General features: G+C 53.1%; 1 protein-coding gene across 1 annotated transcript in view; it reads right to left on the bottom strand.

The window, feature by feature from the left end:
- MLLT1 (MLLT1 super elongation complex subunit) overlaps window positions 1–17,043 on the bottom strand; it is a 55,709-nt gene extending 38,666 nt beyond the window's left edge. Inside the window, exons 1-3 of the mRNA XM_024746018.1 lie at window positions 17,005–17,043; window positions 14,969–15,149; window positions 6,867–6,949 (exon numbers count right to left, since the gene is read on the bottom strand). Of these exons, the coding sequence (XP_024601786.1) occupies window positions 6,867–6,949; window positions 14,969–15,149; window positions 17,005–17,043 (303 nt within the window). The remainder of the gene's footprint in view (window positions 1–6,866; window positions 6,950–14,968; window positions 15,150–17,004) is intronic.
- Window positions 17,044–18,120: the final 1,077 nt, after the last annotated feature.

The raw sequence follows: 18,120 nt of genomic DNA, 5'->3' as shown, positions 1-18,120 counted from the left end.
ACTGATCAATATTCCTTGTGAATATAAAATTCTCAAAAAAATACTAGCAAACCGAATCCAACAGCACATTAAAAAAGATTATACACGTAACCAAGTGGAAACTTATCCCAGGAATGCAGGAATGGTTCAATCATTGTAATATACCACATTAATAAAATAAAGGAAAAAAACCCACATGATTATCTCAACAGAGGCAGAAAATGTTTGAAAAAATGTTATGCCCTTTCATGAAAACACTCAGTAAACCAGGAATAAAAGGGGACTTCCTTAACCTGATAGAGGGCATTTATGAAAAAAACCACTGCTAACATCATACTCAGTGGTAAAAGACTGAACATTTTCCCTCAAAGATCAGGAACAAACTAAGAAAGACCACTTTCATCATTACTGTTCAACACTGTATTGAAGTCCTAGCCAGATCACTGAGGCAAGAAAAAGAAAAAAGGATCCAAACTGAGAAGAAAAAAGTAAAACTATCTCCATTTGCAGGTATCTTTTATGTAGAAAATCCCAAAGAAGTCACAAAAAATTACTAAAGATAATAAACAGATTCAGTAAAGTTGCAGGATACAAGATCAACACACACAAAAATCAGTTATGTTTCTATATACCAGCAATGAACATTCCAAAAGGAAATTAAGGAAACAATTCCATTTACAATAGCATGCAACAGAGTAAAATATCTAGGAATAAATTTAACCAAGAAAGTAAAATACTTGTACACTGCAAAGTACAAAATGTTTCTGAAAGAAATTAAAGAAGACCTAATCAAACGGAAAGACATCCGTGTTCTTGGATTGGAAGACTTCAATATTGTTACGATGGTAATGTCTCCAAAGTATTTACAGATTCAATGCAATCTGTATCAAAATTTCAGTGGCCTTTTTTGCAAAAATGGAAAAGCCAAGTGTCAAATTCATATGTAATCCCAAGAGGCCCACAAAAACCAAAACCATATTAAAAAAAACAAGCAAAAACCCCCAAAGTTGGAGGACCCACATATCCTGATTTCAAAACTTTCTACAAAACTACAGTAATCAAAACAGTATGGTACTAGTATAAGGACAGACATAAAGACCAATGGAATAGAGAGTCCAGAAATAAAACCAACCATACATGGCCAATTGATATTCAACAAGGATGCTAAAGCCATTCCACAGGGGAAAACAATCTCTTCAACAAATGGTGCGGGGACAACGGAACGATCACATGCAGAAGAATGAAGTTAGACCCTACCTCATCCCACACACAAAAATTAACTCAAAATGGGTCAACTATCTAAATGTAAGAACTGAAACTATAAAACTAGTACAGGGAAACATAGGGGTAAATCTTCATGACCTCAGATTTGGCAATGGAGTCTGAGATTTGACACCAAAAGTGTAACAGAAGAAGAAAAGTAGATAACTTGAGCTTCATAAAAATTAAAAACTTCTGTGTATCAAAGAACATTATCAGAATGTGATAAAAACCCAAAGAATGGCAGAAAACATTGGCAGATCACACATGCGGTAAGAGTTTAATACCCAGAATATATTAAAAACTCTTACAACAATTAAAAAAATAAATATTAAAAAAAATGGGCGAAAGATGTATACAGCCATTTCTCCAAAGATACATATATGGCCAACAGCAGGTGAGATGTTCAACACCACTGTCATTAAGGAAATGCAAATCAAAACCTCAACGTGATACCACTTCACACCCACTTCGATGGCTACCACAAAACAAAAACAGAAAATAACAAGCACTGTTGAGGATGGGGAGAAATAGGAACTCTCCTACATTGCTGGTGGGAATATGTAGAGAAGAGTTTGCCAGGTCCTCAAAAAAGTAAAACACAGGATTACCACATGACCCAGCAATTCCACTTCTAGGCATACGCTCCACAGAACTGGAGACTGGAACGCAAACATGTACGCGTCCACGCACGTCCACAGCAGCATGAGTCACAGCCGCGAGCAGGCGGAAACAGCCCAGACGTCTACAAACAGATGAGTGGATAAACAAACTGTGGCAGAGTGGATCTTCAATATTCGTGCGTTCCCCGTTTCTGTATTTAGCTACTCACTAAAATTACCTATAAACCCAAAATCAGTCCTCGTGGCTTTCATGTCCACTTGCAGACAGGCACCGCGTGGTGAGAAAGCAGCTGGCTGCAGGCTCATCCCCGGCTGCTGTGAAACAAGCTGCACTCGGCCTTCCTGTGCAGTTCTCACACTGAACGAGTGGCCTTTTCACCACGTATGTAGTGCCATTTTTACCACATTTTTGTGCTTCTGCCATCTGAAATGGCCCCACGCACAGTGCTGAAGTGCTGTTTAGGGTTCCCAAGCCCAGGAGGGCTGTGATGTGCCTTACAGAGAAAATATGTCTGCTGGACAAGCTTGGTTCAGGCATGAATGATGGTGCTTGGGCTGTGAGTTCAATGTTAATGAATCAACAGTGTACAGTAAATAAGGAGGTTTCAAACAGAAGCACTCAGGAAACAAGGTTATGCATCCACCAGTTGACAAAACTGTGACCAGAGGCTCGCAGGAACTTAACCCTTTAGGCCCCCTGTAGCAACCGTTCAGTTTTCACTAACTCAATGTTCCTGGTGACCTTACGGAGAGCATAGCTATTTTGAGTAACGAGAATCGATTGTATATACGTGTGTATCTCCATACCGTGGAATATTTCATTCAGCCATAAAAAGGAATGAAGTACTGGCACATGCTACAACTTGAATGAACCTTGAAAACACTATGCTAAGTGAAAGAAGCCACTCACAAAAAGACACATGCTGTCTGATTCGTTTTGTATGAAATACCCAGAATAGGCAAATCCATAGCCGGAAAGCAGATTAGAGGCTCCCAGAGGATGAGGGTCGGGGGGACGCATTAAATGCCACTGAACTATGCACTGTAAAACGCTTAACTGCACGTTACGTGAATTTCACCTCAATAAAAATTTTATTTTACAATTGTGGCATCATAGAAAGATATTTGGCATTTGTCCTCAGTTCCCGGTCTTGGAATTTCCTGAGTGACGGGGTGACAGGAGCGTCTTTTGTTCTAACGAGGCGGCTCTTGCTGGGTCCCTAGATGGTTTCAGGATGGGACTGGTCCCCAGAAAGACCAAGTCTTGATTAGAAGCTCATCCCCCCTCCCAGCCTCTCCAAGCTCCGGGGAGGGGGAGGGCTGGAGATTGAGTCAGTCAGCAGTGGCCAATGACTGACTCATGCCTGCACAACGAAGCCTCCATAAAACCCCTAAACATGGGGTTTGGAGACCTCAGGGAGGGCAGGTGAGCGTGGAGGTGCCAGGAGGGCGGTGCATGGAAGGAGAGGCCCCAGAAGCCCACTCCTGCCCACACCGGGCCCTCTGCCTCTCTCCCACCTGGCTGTTCCTGAATTACATCCCATACACTAAACCGGAAACAGGGAGTAAAATGCTGATCGGAGTTTTGTGAGCTGTTCCAGCAAATTCCAGAACCTGAGGGGGTTGTGGGGACCCCCGATGGATAGCTGATCCATCAGAAGTACAGGAGGCGCAGCGCAGACCTGTGGCTGTCATCTGAACTGGGGACAGCCCTGTGGGGCTGACCCCTGACCTGCAGGTCTGCGCTAATTCAAGTGGCTAGTGTCAGAAGCGAACTGAACTGCTGGGCACTCCAGTGGTGCCTGGAGAATCAGAGCCGGAGGAGAGGTGCTGGGAAGGACACCGTGCATTTGGAGTCAGAAGCATGTGAGTTAAAACCGCTCAACAGATGTCCTCGGTGGCGCAGTGGCTAAAGACTCCGCGCTCCCAATGCAGGGGGCCCGGTTTCCACCCCTGGTCAGGGAATTAGGTCCCACGTGCCGCAACTAAGAGCCCATGTGCGGCAACTAAAGATCCCACATGCCACAACTAAGACCCAGTGCAGCCACATAAATAAATATTTTAAAAGTATTAAAAAAAAGAAGACACAGAAATTACTTTTATTAAGTCAGACAGACCCACCCCCCACACTGCTTCTTTTTTTCGCTTGGGGGAAAGGAGGGCTTTATCTGTAAAAGAACATCCTGCCAACAGGTCAAACGGAACGTGGCCTCAGATAAGTTTTAGCGCCTAACACCACGTAACACAGAATTTCTCCAGCTAGTGCCACTGAGGCTAGAACGCCTCACGCTCACACGAGAAAACATCCCGCGTCTGAGAAAGTGTCCTTTCTGCTCTGGGTGCAGATCCCCCCACTGTCCGGAGAGGCCACATGTCATCCTGGGGCCTGAAGGCCTCAGAGGCCGCCTACTCCACTCACCCTGCTCACCCAGGCGGACCCAGCAGTGACATCAACAACACACGTGGATGAAGCCCTTACTCTGTGCTGGGTACCGGCCCACATGCTAGCTTCCATCACTCCGAATCTTCCCAACAGCCTGAGCAGCAGACACAATTAGGAACCCATCTCGCGGACAGAGAAACTGGGGCCAAGAGAAGTGGGCTGTCCACAGTTGCCCCGCCTCTTCTTAGCAGGACAAAGACCAGCTCACCTTACTGACAGCTGGACAGTAAGGCAGGGCTGAAAGCCAACGGCAGCCCTTGCCTATGGCAGGGGGGAAAAGTCACCAGCAGACGCTCTCACGATGTCCCTGGTTCACATGCATCCCATGCCTACAGAAGCTGCTTTTGCCATGAACCGGCACTCACTTTTCCACACACGTCCCTCAACAGGGACCCACATTTAGACAACAGCTGTACCATACGATACATAAAACAATACTGTCCCTGTCACCCAGAAGCAAGTAAACAACAGAATTCATGAGGAGCTGTCATCCCGGGTCACGCCTGTCTCGGGTATTGAAGCAATGGGTGCGCATGTGTGAACACACGCTCTGCTGGTCCAAACCCCAGCTCCGCCAATCATGGTGCAGCCCTGCCCACACAACTGGGCATCCAGGCGCCCCTTCATCCAGACTGGAGAGATCACCATCCTCTGGGGCCGGTCCGGGTACTAAGTAATAAGCACCGCTCAGCAGAGCGCCTGGCACAGCACACGCACCCCACAGGACCGGTGACAGGACCTGCACCCCTTCCCGCGATGGGCCTTGCAGTGCAGGGCTGCCCGCTACAGCCCTGAGGGCAACGCCCCCACCAGGAACAGAGGATTCTAGTAACAGGACGCAAGGCACAGGAGAGCACCCAGCACTTATCCTGAGAAAGGGCTCACGGGGCCATGCCGGACCCAGCACCCAACCCTGCAGATACCAAGGCACCCGCAGCTCAGCGCTCCCTCCCAATGGACTCACTCTGTCTCCCCAACCACCCAGAGGGGCTACAATCAGCATCCCGTTTGCACAGCCTCCCCACGGGGGGCCCCAGGACTCACCCCAGCACTGGCACCCCGCCCCACATGGACGCCCCCTTCTCCACGCTCCCGGGGCAGCAGGAGGCCTCCCTGAGCATGGTCCCTAAGCTGCAGGGCGCCAGCCCCCTCAGGGTGCACCCACAGGTGTCCCACCCGTGCGGACAGGCTGGGCTCTCCTCTCAACAGTGGCCAGTCACCGGGACTCTCAGGCCTCGACGCCCAGAGAGCCTCGGGATGACCCACAGGCCCCGCCGCCAAATCCCGCTGAGCCGCACCCGCTGAGATGTCCCTTGGTGCTCAGGGGGCCGCGGGTGCCCACCTGAGCTCCACCCCAGAGGCCTCTGACGCCACGGGCTCTCAGAACAAGGGGCTCGTTAAGTGAGTGGTGGCACCCTCGGGCCCCCCAGGGGGATGTCCTTCCTGAAAGATGGCACAGCCGCCCACAGCCAGTCTAGCTGGACTTGTGGAGAAGCAGCAGCCAGCCGGCCACCTTGGAGCCATCGAAGGTCACTGCTGGCCGCTTGGTGGCACCTGTGAGGATCAGCAGAGGCACGCTGCCAGGGAGGCAACTGTTAAATGTTGGTTACTGGGCTTAAAAAAAAAAAAGCTATGGCCTGAATGTGTCCCCCGCCAATTTCCTATGCTGACTCCCGCCCCCGACGTGATGGTGCTGGGAGGGGCTTAAGTCACGAGAATGGAGCCCTCGGGAATGGGATTCACACTTCCAGAAAGAGCCCCTAGGCCCCTCACCGCTTCCACCCTGTGAAGGCACAGCGAGAAGCCTGTGACCCAGAGGACGGAGGACAGCCCTCACCCGACCACGGTGGCACCCGATCCCAGACTTCCAGCCATCAGGACGCTGAGCAAACAATTTCTGTTGTTTATGAGCCGTCCAGTCTGTAGTATTTTGTTACAGCAGCCTGAACAGTCTATGACTATTTCTATTTTTTTCATTGTAAATGTTTAGAAAATACATATGGAGAGAAATAATACAAAACCCCGCTGTGATCCTGCCACCCAGATTACCTTTGTTAACATCTTTCACGTATATAATTCCTTTTTTCTATAAATGACACACATATAACTTGCTTTCCTCATTCAACAACATTAAAAGCTCTTTCCCCCAAGGTCATCAAAGATTCTGTTCAGAAGATGCATAAGTGCATCCAACCAACAGCCCACTGTCAGACGTCTAATAACTTCCAGTTCTTCGCCCCTCCTCCCGCGAGGTGACAACCCCTCTAGGACAGGCCACAGACTCCGGCCCCGCCCCAGCACGTGGCGGCTGAGCCGGGGACCCTGCCACTTTCAGGATGACTTATGGCGACGTGCCCCGGTACTCCCCCACCTGCTGCTGCAACGTGCCCCGCCCCCCAGCCCTGCCACCATGGGAGGGATGCGCGCGACGCTCCGCCCGCGGGCGCCCAACATGCAGTCTCTGCTACACATGCCAATATCCACCCTGTCACCCGGCGCTGTCGGTCCCACTGGCCCTTGTGTGAGCTGTGCATCCTCCTTACCGCTACCCGGGCTCCTACCTTGTTCTTGAAGTACACCTCGATGGGCATGATGAAGCCTGCGTAACCCGACTCCTCCACTTTGTAGGGGGGCTCCTTGCACACTGAAAAGAAAGGGAAAACCGCTGTCAGTGCTAGGAGGCCAGCTCCCCCAGCGTGGGAAACCCCAGGCCCTGTTCCATGTCAAAGGGGTCAAGAGGAAGAGAAGCAGCGGAGCAGGAGAAAGGTGACCCCGTGGCGCCAGGGTGGGAGAGCGCTGGGGAAGGGGCACGAGACCAGCTACGGCAGCGCAGCCAGCACCGGCCACGGGCCACACAGGTTCAACTGACTGAGGGCAGCACAGCAGTGCGGCTCAGCGAGGCGCTGGGCCAGGGGGCCCCTGGTCTCCCAGCAGGGCAGGCACTCTGCTGTGGCCTCCTCCTGCCATCACCCACTCAAACATGGACACTGAGGCCCCGCTTGGGGCCAGGGACACGGACGCCAGGAGATGGAGATGGAGATGGCCCGGTCCCAGCGGGGGCTCGCCTGGGTTCCACCTCAGCACCTAAGCAAAGCATTCCCAGGTGACGAGTGATGAGAGAGGGAGGGAGGGGGAGAAAGAAACTAAGAAGAACAGTAAAATAGAGGTAAAACAATCTCCCGCAGTCTCACCCTCCAGGATGAACTGTCAATGTTTTGACAGGTATGCTGTCATTATGCAAGTAACGTGACAACACTGTTCTCCCGCATGTAAGAAAAAAAATCAGAACTGTACAGATCAAATCCCCCTTGTCCTCCACCCCTCCCTCTCCTGAGGCAACCAGACCGGGAGATAGGAAAAAATCCTGCCAACGATTAAAACCTTTACACACGTATGTCTGTACTGTAATTCTTAAGGGGGCCAGAAATTGCCAGAAAACAGTGCATTGGAACATAATGAAACATGACTTTTTAGGGCTTCCCTGGTGGCGCAGTGGTTGAGAGTCTGCCTGCCAATGCAGGGGACACGGGTTCGAGCCCTGGTCTGGGAAGATCCCACATGCAGCGTAGCAACTGGGCCCGTGAGCCACAGCTACTGAGCCTGCGTGTCTGGAGCTTGTGCTCCGCAACAAGAGAGGCCGCAACAGTGAGAGGCCCACGCACCGCGATGAAGAGCGGCCCCCGCTTGGCGCAACTAGAGAAAGCTCTCGCGCAGAAACAAAGACCTAACACAGCCAAAAATAAATAAATTAATTAATTTTTAAAAAGAAACATGACTTTTTAAAAATTAAAACCTTTTAAGATTTTTCTTAAAAAAAAAATTTTTAAATATCATATACCTCAAATATCTCACGTGTCTCATCCATCTGCGCAAACAAAACTGGTGAGGGGGTGGGTTTAGAGTAACTGGGGACCCTCAAGGCCAGGGCTGGCTGGACAGCCTTGCACAGGACCCCGCTCTGCAAACCATAGGGGCGGGGCTCCAGCGAGCTGCGCGGACTGGCGGGTAAGCCAGCCCCAGGGGCTCCCCCTGCCCCTGCGCCAGCCACCTGCCCTCCAAGCCCAGCTCCCGCTCCCCCCACGTCCCCCAGGAGGGCTCAGCCTGCGCTTCAGGCTCCAGTCCCCACAGCCCGGGGCTTAAGGCGTGCTCACCTGGACGGACTTCCCTGCCAGGGGCGAGCGGGGCCGTCCCGACCGGGCCGTAGGACCCACCGCCCCCACAGCATAGCCTCCCGTGGGGGCAGCAGTAGCCCGGCTGCCTCGGCTGAGCGCCCTGAGCACTGTCACCTGACCTCGGGGCCTGCACAGAGTCATTACTGCTACCAAACGCTGCACTCGCTCATTCGTGCATTCACTCCACCACTATCCGCGCCTGACAAGTGTCAGGTGCCCGGCTGACGCCAGAGGCCAAGGGGACACCTCTGGTCCCCAGGAGTAAGCTCTGTCACCTTCAGTCTGACGGTCAGCCCACCTGGAAGTAAGGAGTGCCCCTGCCTGCAGGCTGGGTCAATGGGCGGTGGCCCAGGCAGCCCGGGGACACTGTGGGGTCGACCTCGGCCCCAAATCCCTATTTGAGCCAGCTCCTACTCTGCTGCTCCTCGGAGAGCCTCCTGGCGGTGCTGGCTGGGCATGCCCGAAGCAGCCCGCCCCAAGACACCTCCTCGTTCCCTCTGAAGCCCGCGGCTCCCGGCGTCGTGCAGGTCAGGGCCCCAGCTGTCCACCGCTTCCCCCGAGGACGCCTCAGCCCCTCCTGCCCCTACAGCTCGCCCGCCACCAAGCGCTGTGAAGGCCACCTCCAAACATCTCTGGGCTGCACCCCGCTGCCTGGCGCCCTGAGCCTCCGCTCCAGCCCCTCACCAGCCGGCCTGCCTCAGGCTTGCTCCCAGGCCTCTTCTGCAGGGGTCGCGGGAAGGACCCCTCTGAGTCACAGATCTGTGTCCCCTGACGGCTCCTCACTGCCCTCAGGACCAACTTCCAGCCACTCCGGGGGGCCTGCACGGGGCTCCATGCCCTCCAGGCTCATCTCTCACCAGCCCTGCCACGCTGCCCCTCTCAGATCACAGACCACTTCCTCCGGGACCCCTTCACTGAGCAGCAGCCCCCGTCCCCCATCAAGTTCCAGGCTGCGGTTCCCTCCTCCGGCCCCGAGCGTCCTGTATCACTGGGTCTCAGCACTCCTTGTGCTTACTGTCTCCACCTTCCTCAATCCTACACGAGCTCCAGTTCATGCAGTGTGACACCCCCAGAGCCAGCACCATGGCCAGGCCTTTTGGAAGTATTCACTATGTATCTGTCAAATACTGCTGAGCGGGCCACATGTCACACCTCTGTCAGGTCATCTACTGAAGTGAGAGGCCTGTCCAGGGACAGGAAGAAATGTGGGCAGGGAGGCCAGGTCACGGCCCGCCTCTCCCCGAGTCTCTCGATCCTGTCTGAGCAGACTGAGGGGGGGTTTCTCCACCTGCATGAACCCTGCCCACCTAGTGCCCAAGCCCCCCACCGTGAGCGTCCTGCAGTCTGCCTCGTGTGCCCCGGCCTCGCACAGGGCCGGGCCCTGCTTGCTTGCTGAATTAACCTGCATCCAGGAAGGAAAGAGGAAGCAGAGAGGAAGGGCGGCCTGTTCTTGCTGCACAATCCCCCAGCAGAGGAGGGAGGGACCGGGGACCTGCCTGCACCCTCCACCCCAATATCCATCTCCCCCCACCCACTCCCAGTCTGAATCCCCTCAGCCATGAAGGCCCGAGTCAGGGCCCCCTCCCGCAGGGACAGCCCTGGCTTCCCTCGGCCTCTGACCCCCAGGTCACTTACTTCCACTCATGTCACCTCTGATCTTCATCTCTCTACCAGACGACAAACCCCTTCAGGGAAGGGACCCTGCTTTGCATTTCTCAGGCTCTCTAAAGGCCTCTCGGAGGACGGGCACTCCCAGGCTGAAAACCACCTTATCTGTTCAGAAACGGGGCACAGGGGCCAGAGTACAGGCTTCCAGACGTGGGAGACCGAGCAGACGCCACCGGCCTGCCTGCCGTCCCACCTGAGGGCCCATGGCAAGCAAAGTGAGGCCAGGAGGAAACCAAATAATGCCGGGAGAGTAACGGGGAGGGAGGCGATGTGAGCAGTCAAGAACTTTCTGGAAGGCAGAAAGTGGGTGAGAGCATGCCGGGCAAGCAAACAGGAAGAGGAAGCTGCAGCCAGGGACATGGCACAGGCGCTGCAGGGGGGGCCTGAGCCCCGGGAGGCCTGGGCTAGGGCATCCGCAGGTGCAGTGGGGGGCGAGGGTGGGGAGCGGGTGGCTAGGGGTTTTTTCTTGGGGTGATGAAAACGTTCTGGAATGAGAGAGGTGATGGTTGAGCCACTGTATGAACACAATAGACACGAGGATCGTACACATTAAGGGTGAATTTTATCATGTCTGACTCATACCTCAGTAAAGCAGTTATTAAAAAAAAAAAAAAAAAGCCAAACAGAGCGGCTGTGACTGGAACAACAGCCCTGGGTATCCCTCCTGCGACCTTCCCCCACCCCACCCCCTGAGTCAGGCCCTTCTCATTCAGGAAATTGGGGGACCCACGTCCCTAACCAGAAACCGCTGGTAAAGCGAACCCATCCTGCCCTGAACAGAGCACTCGGTAAGAGTTCCCACCTGGAGGAAAGAGGCCAAAGAAACAGGAATACTTTGGGGACCACAAGAGAACTTGGGAAAAGGAAAACAAAAACAAAAACAAAAACCTAGAGTCAATGCCCTCAGATGCAAGACTTGCTCAACAAATGAAAACAAAATACTTTTAAAAAGGAAAATTAGAGAGTAAGAAAGGGCTCTTAGACCTTAGTACAAATATAGTACTTACAATTTTTTAATTCAACAGAAAGACCAGAAAATAAAGTCGATGGAATCTCCCAGAATGTAGAGCAAAAAGACATTTTTTTTAAAGGGTGAAAGGTGCAAAAACAACTCAGCAGATTAAACAAATGTCAACAGCAGCTAATATTCATAAAGCACCTACGGTATGCCAGGCAGTATTCTCAGCACTTTACACATTTAACTCATTTAATCCTCGCAACAACACCGTGAGGCAGCTGCAGTTGTTCCCATTTTACAGATGAAAAGACTTAAACATAGAGAAGTTATGTAATAAGCATCCTAGAATGCGAAAAAAGAAATTAAATAGGTGGAAAGAAATTGTCAAAGAAATAGAAGCTAAAATGAAGGACACCAGGACTTCCATGGTGGCCCAGTGGTTAAGACTCCACGCTCCCAACGCAGGGGGCCAAGTTCAATCCCTGGTCAGGGAACTAGATCCCACATGCCACAGCTAAAAGAGCTCACATGCGGCAACAAAGATCCCTCACACAGCAACGAAGATCCAGCACAGCCAAATAAATAAAGAAATATTTTTAAAAATAATAATAATAAATAAAATAAAATGAAGGACACCACATGTCCAACATGATGAACAAACACACAACCAAAAAAGACCCCGGAAACAATGTCATAAAAACCATCTTAAGTCCTTCTAAAGACAAAACAAAAAACTAAAAAACAGGTCATCTGCAACAGAACAAGAACCCAATAGCACCAGACTTCTCAGAAGACAAAGAAGCGACACTTCCAAAGCTCTAAGTGACAGTAATTCTCCAACTAGAACGTTACACCCAACTAGACTACTATTCAAGTGTGGGAACAGAACAAGGGCACTTCAAATACACTAGGAGTCAAGGAGTTTATTCCCCACACACCTTTCTTTGGAAATTGCTTCAGTAATTAATCTCCTGGGAAACTTCTTGAGAAATTATTCTAGTAAAACAGGAAAATAAACCAAAACATAAGGGTATTAGGTAAATCCCCCCAGGAGAAAAGTAAAGGAAAGTCCCAGCGTGATGGCTAAAGAGGAGCCAGTTCTGATTAGAGGAGGAAGAGACCAGAATGAAATATCTCGAAGGGGAAAAAACTCCACTGAATAAATGAAATGCTGGGGAGGATGGAAAAAAGGCAAAGCACCTTTGATGAAAAAGACACAATGCAAGGATGGGAAGAGAATCAAAGGGCCAAATATGAAGCGCAGTAAACGGGGCCAAATTTTAACCAAGGATGATAAAAAGAGCCCATCTGACCTTGACATGAGCTTGAGCGTTCTCCTTGGAGTGGCCCAGAGTTCAGAGAGGATCCCGACCAGCCCGACAATGGAGAGAGTCACTACGGTCAGTGCCCTTTGCCAGCTACCAACTTCTAGACTTAATCTCTAATCCTGGAGTGGAGCAACCTTAACGAAGTCAAGTGTAGCTCCCAGAGGGAGGGGTGTAAGGTTCAAGGAAGACGGGGTGCTCCTGCCCTTCTCTTCCTAAATGGAAAGTCAGGAGACCTTGGCCAAAGTTGACAGCATCGAAGAATGCATTCGTTCTCTCAACGAATACTTAGTAAGCACCTAAGTATTACTTAGGATACAGCAGCAAACTATATGGCCAGACACAAACCCCTCAATTGTAGGGGATGAAAGGGGGAGAAGCTTAGGAGAAAGTCTAACCCTTCACGCTAGTAAGTTAATAAACAAATGTGAAAAATCTAGAGATAAGAAGCAAATTTGCTTTTACTGCTTTAAGGTGTTAAGAAAGGACACGACCCAGAAAGGCCTAGAAATGTTGCCCCTGGGGTGATACCACCACTGATGAGTTGGGAGGTGGGAACATCCCATCTGGCACATCTCTGCTGGGTCTGTTACGGGTGCATATTTTGGTGTAAAAGATACTTTTTAAGCACATAAAGTATAATTTCAGAGGCTGGAGCCCTATAAGAAATTCACTGGCTGCTTCACCTGATCTGTTTTTCACTGACCACTAAGCAAATGGCGAGTGAGCATTTACCATTCGATACACGTGACGCAGGTGCCCTCTGTGTACAGGCCGCACAGACTTTGCAAACATGCACGATTCACCTACTGAAACTCTGCCTGCAAAACGACACTTCAAAAGAGTGCGCTTCACTCAAAACCCATGCTTCAGACATCGGGAGCTCAGAGAATGTGCCGCTTCCTCGTGACCACAAACAGGTGACTGGGCCTCTCAGGACCTCAGTTTCCACATCTAGATATGGGAGGGGATCCTGGGGGGCTCCCTGCATCGCACAGCACAGAGCGAGGGCAGAACAAACGTAGGCCGCTCTGAGTGTTACTTCTAGCGGCTGCTTGGTTAAGGACCGGAGGGGAGGAAGATGAAACCAGCAGCTGAAAGGTGGATAGGAGTCACCATCTGAGGCCCCTCCCTGAGAGAAAGGGAGGGACGGGAGAGGGCGGTGGTGAAGGAACCGCAGGGGCAGCTATCTGGGAAAGCAGGCACCTGGGCCAGGAGGGGGCAGCCCGGCTTCTGCTCTGCGTCCGGGCACAGCGACCACGGGCTCCCCTCGAATGAACAGGCGTGACCAAGCGCCAAGAAAAACGGGCATATCCAGCCCACAGAGCACAGACCCCTGCTTTAAAGCACAGGCAGCTTACCTGGCCCCCTGAGCTTGCTTCCCCATCTGTAAAAGAGGGTTGCGGGGTGAATGAAAAGAGCTTGTGAGCAGGATGTGCCAGATAAGTGGCATGTATTACTACTATTATCATTAGCAGGTGCTTTACAGATACCTGCTGTTGCCAGGAACCAGATGGGCTCTCTCCAAGAGGCTCAGAGACGGAAAAAGGAAAAAGGGAGAGAAGCTGAAGACTCAGGAAAGGAGAAACGAAGGAAAAGGAACAGCGGAAAGCTGATGGAAGAATCCAGAAGAAAAAGAATCTCGACCTACTTCTGAACCAGGAGTTTCTACTCCTGTAACACACGTCACTTCCCCACTGGACAGTAAGACACTTGCCGGTCCAGGCCCAGGCCCCCAGCAGGTCCCAGAATGGGCTCCTGCTTCCACCCGAGGCTCCATGCCGTCACAGCATGACCCCCGGCCCCCTGGCCCGCCTACTGCGGATAGAGGAGGCAGCAGCCCAGCAACGGCTCTCCCAGCCCTGAAGCCCTTTCCGAGCACAAAGTCCTTTGTTCCTTTATCAACGCATCCATTCGAGAACTATTTTCAAGACCCCTGTGACGGGCTGGGCTTCACATGGGGACCGAATGGTGAAAACAGGAGACAGGGCCCGGCCCCCACAGAGCTCCCAACATCGCCTCCAACTTCGCTCCAAATTCCCCAGGAAGTGGTCTCTGATTGGGCGCCCTGGGTGAGTTCCCGGCTCTCCGCCCCGTGAGACAGCCGGGCCGCATGTCACCCTGTACTTCGCAGATGGCCGGGCGCTCTGAGGGGTGAAGCCAGGGAGGAGGCAGTGGCGAAACGCAAGCCTTTTCTGCTTTTGCCCCACATACCACGGGCTCCCTAAAGGGCATCTCTCCTCCAACGTGGGCCCAGTAAGCAGCTTCCTGCTTACTCACCAGGGGGTGTAAGTCGCCCTTCCCACCCTCAACCAAGGGCTACATTCTCTGGAAGCTTCTCAGAGCCTGAGTCTAAGTGATGACACAAGATGTTGTCACCACCTCCGCTGGGTTTTCCCTACAGCCAATTCCGCGGCCGAGGGAGAAGCAGAAGGGATGGTGGAGGCCCTGTGTGGAGGGCGAGCTCTCGCCTCGGGCTGCGGGGTACAGGCCACCTGCTCCCCAGGGAGAGGGCAGGCGGCCAGGGTGGGGACACTCACCACGCTTGGGCTTGGGGAAGCTGTCGTGCAGCCGGAAGACCACCTTCTCCACGAAGTGCTGGATCTCACACTGCTCAGGGCCGCGGACAAACACCATCCAGTCATGCGTGAAGCCCTCCGTGGTGGGCTTCTTGCGTAGCTGGGCACGATGTCCCAGCTCTAACTTGACCTGGACAGTGCACTGCAGGGAGAAAGAGGCGGGCACAGGGTCAACGCAGAGCCCAGGGCAGGGTGCTGCAGGCCGTGCCCTCCCCCGGCCCCCCGCGGCCTACAGAGCTCGTAAGTGAAGGGAGTCCGTGAAGGGGCAGCGCGTCCACAGGAGCAGGAGCCTGCACGTGCTCAGGTGGGCGGGGCCCCGACGGCTGTGCATGCCTTCGCTCCCCAGGAGGCCCACGGGGCCCCCCGGCGCCTCCTCCCCACCCTGCCCCAGGGCCTTGGCACCTGTGGTTCCCACTGCCTCGGATGCTCTCCCCCAGGCCTCCCCACGGCTGGCTCCATCCTGTCACCGAGGTCTCGGCTTGACTGTCACCTCCTCAGAGAAGCCCTCCCTGACCACCCAACCTGAAAGCACCCACCACCACCCCATGGCTCTTTATTGACACAGTCTTCTCAGCAGTCTCCATGATCAGACATCATCTTGCTAGCAGTCTGCCTACTCTCCTCTTGCACTGGCTCACTGCAAATGGCTCCCTGCCCGGAGTAGCAACCCTCACCAAGATCTCCTGGAAAACAGCGGCGTGACCCGTGGTGCCACTGCAGTCGCCCCTCAGTACCCATGCGGGATCGCTTCCAGGACCCGAGGATACCAAAATCCACGGATGCTTAAGTCCCTTAGGTAAAAAGGCTTAGCACTTACATGTAACCTACGGATATCCTCCTGCATACTTTAAATCATCTATAATACCTCGTACAACGTAAATGCTAGGTAAATAGTTGTAACTACATGTAAGTACTATGTAAATAGTTGCTGGGGCACAGCAAATTCAAGGGTTGCTTACTGGCACTTTCGGGAATCGTTTTCCCGAATATTTTCGATCCACAACTGATTGAATGGGCGGATGCAGAACCCACGGATCCGGAGGGCAGACTGTACCTCGTTCTACGAATGAGGCGACCAAGGCTCCAAGAGTGAGCTGTTGAGTGGCACACACGAGGCGGCTGAGTTGTAGGGAGATTCAGGCCCAGGTGTGTGTGTGTCACCCAAAGGCCACTCCCTTGGCCAGTGTGCCATCCTGCCATCCTTGATTAAAGCATTTTCATTCTCCATCATCCCACAGAGTGCCTCCTGGAAAACAGAGGCCCCTGGGGTCACCCGAGTCACCTGCACAAACGCTGGCTTTGTTTTCAAAGCAGAACAGCGGTTCACAGTGAGAATGGGGGGCAAGTGTGAAGTCAGCTGGCGACAGGTGCAGGTGGGCCCGCGGCCTCGGGCTGCCCTCCTCACACACATGTTGACCACTCGCCTGAGACAGGAAGCAGCTCGTGCCGGCCCCCCGCCACACACACACAGGCTAAGCAGGCAGCCCCAACTCTTCGTAGAACTTGCACCAGCGAGGCCAGCTGAAGCCGCCGACAGGGACGCACTGTACACGTCCGCTCTGGCCTGTTAAAACCCTCTCTGGCCTTCACAGAGATACAGCCTGACACCTAGTATCAAAATCAAGAACGTTACAAAGAAAGCAGAGGCCAAGTGGACACTTGCTCCTAAGTATTGAGATAACGAGGGACAAGCGGGCCAGCGGCCTGCATCCCACGCATCCGGAAGGAAACTCCCCTGTCGGGCTCAACAGCCCAGGCCCAGACCAGAAACCTCCCTCTGCACTCTCTTTCTCACCACTGGACCCCCAGGCACCCCTGGGGCCACAGTCCCTCCAGGACCTGCCTCTTCTCTGGGTTCCAAAACCCTGTTCAGACCCACCACCGGCATACTCCCCACTCTTCCACCCCTCGCTGCTCGGTCACTGCCGGGAAAGCATGGCCCGCCGCTCTCGGTCAGAATCGAGTCCGCAGGCCTCAGCATACCTCCCATCTCGCACCTGTGCTTCCTGAAGTCTGGGGTATTCCTCGTTTACCATGCTTTCACCCAAGATCAGAGAGTATGTCGCAGAGCCGTGCAAGTTTCCCGCGCTGCAGTCCCCTGTACGTGCACACACACATGCTCGTGCACAAAGAAGCTGCTGCTAAGTTCTGGCCAGGCCTTAGAGGCTGAGAACCGAGGAAGCACAGGAAAACGCACACACCCTGCATCCCAACTCAGTCAGACACCAGCCATCCCCAAACATACTGGGAACGTCCACTCCCATCCACCTCTGCTCCTTCCGGCCCACAGCCGGGGGCGCCCTAACTCACTTCTCTCTGATTGGAATGCCACTTGTCCCTTAAGCCCTGGCTCAAGTGCTACTCTCTCCAGAGCCCCTTCTGATAGATCCACACCGGAAACCAACCAGACCCTGGTCTCCACAGCAGTCTGTGTACAACCAACTCCGCTGTGCCACTTCATCCCGACCCTGCTCCTGACTGTTCACTGCTGTCTCCCCCAGGGCCACATCCCACCCGTCCTTTTAACCTCTATCCTGGAATCACGCTGCACGAGGCATCAACACTGGATTAAACCAGAGAGGCTTCCTAGATCAGTGAGCTCTAAGTGGTACGTTCGTTCCAAGAGGGAAGGGCCAAGGTGACAGATAAGGACAGGGTGGCCCTGACGCATGGACTGGCAGGAGGCAGTGGGTACTTAGTGAGACAACTGTAAAAACAGGGCAGGAGCCCCCCACCCCGCCGGCACAGGACAGTCCCCGTGGGGCTGCTTGGGAAAAGAGCAGAGAGCCCCGGGACCGGTCCCCTCGGGGGAGGGGTGGGGATCTGGATGGAGCATTTAGATTCCACACTAGAGAAATGACAGCCAACTGTACGCAGGTGACGGATTGGAGGAAACAGCATCTAAGTGATAAAGCACCCCAGCAACTGTGTACACTGTCTGGGCTGAAGGCAAAAAGGACAGACAGACCAACAACAACAAGCCTGCTGGGAGGCAACCAGAGGGAGTGGCTGGAAAAGGAGCCTGAAACAGGAGAACTGGGAGGACCCAAGGGCGGATGCAGAAGGAGAGACAGGCGACCAGGCAGCTGGGTGGCTGTGATGATGCCCAGAGA

This window comes from Neophocaena asiaeorientalis, unplaced genomic scaffold (genome assembly GCF_003031525.2).
Source record: "Neophocaena asiaeorientalis asiaeorientalis breed wild unplaced genomic scaffold, Neophocaena_asiaeorientalis_V1.1 scaffold357, whole genome shotgun sequence".
Taxonomy (NCBI): Eukaryota; Metazoa; Chordata; class Mammalia; order Artiodactyla; family Phocoenidae; genus Neophocaena; species Neophocaena asiaeorientalis.
Note: the sequence above shows the minus strand (reverse complement) of the source record. Positions and strands in the feature narration are given on the sequence as shown.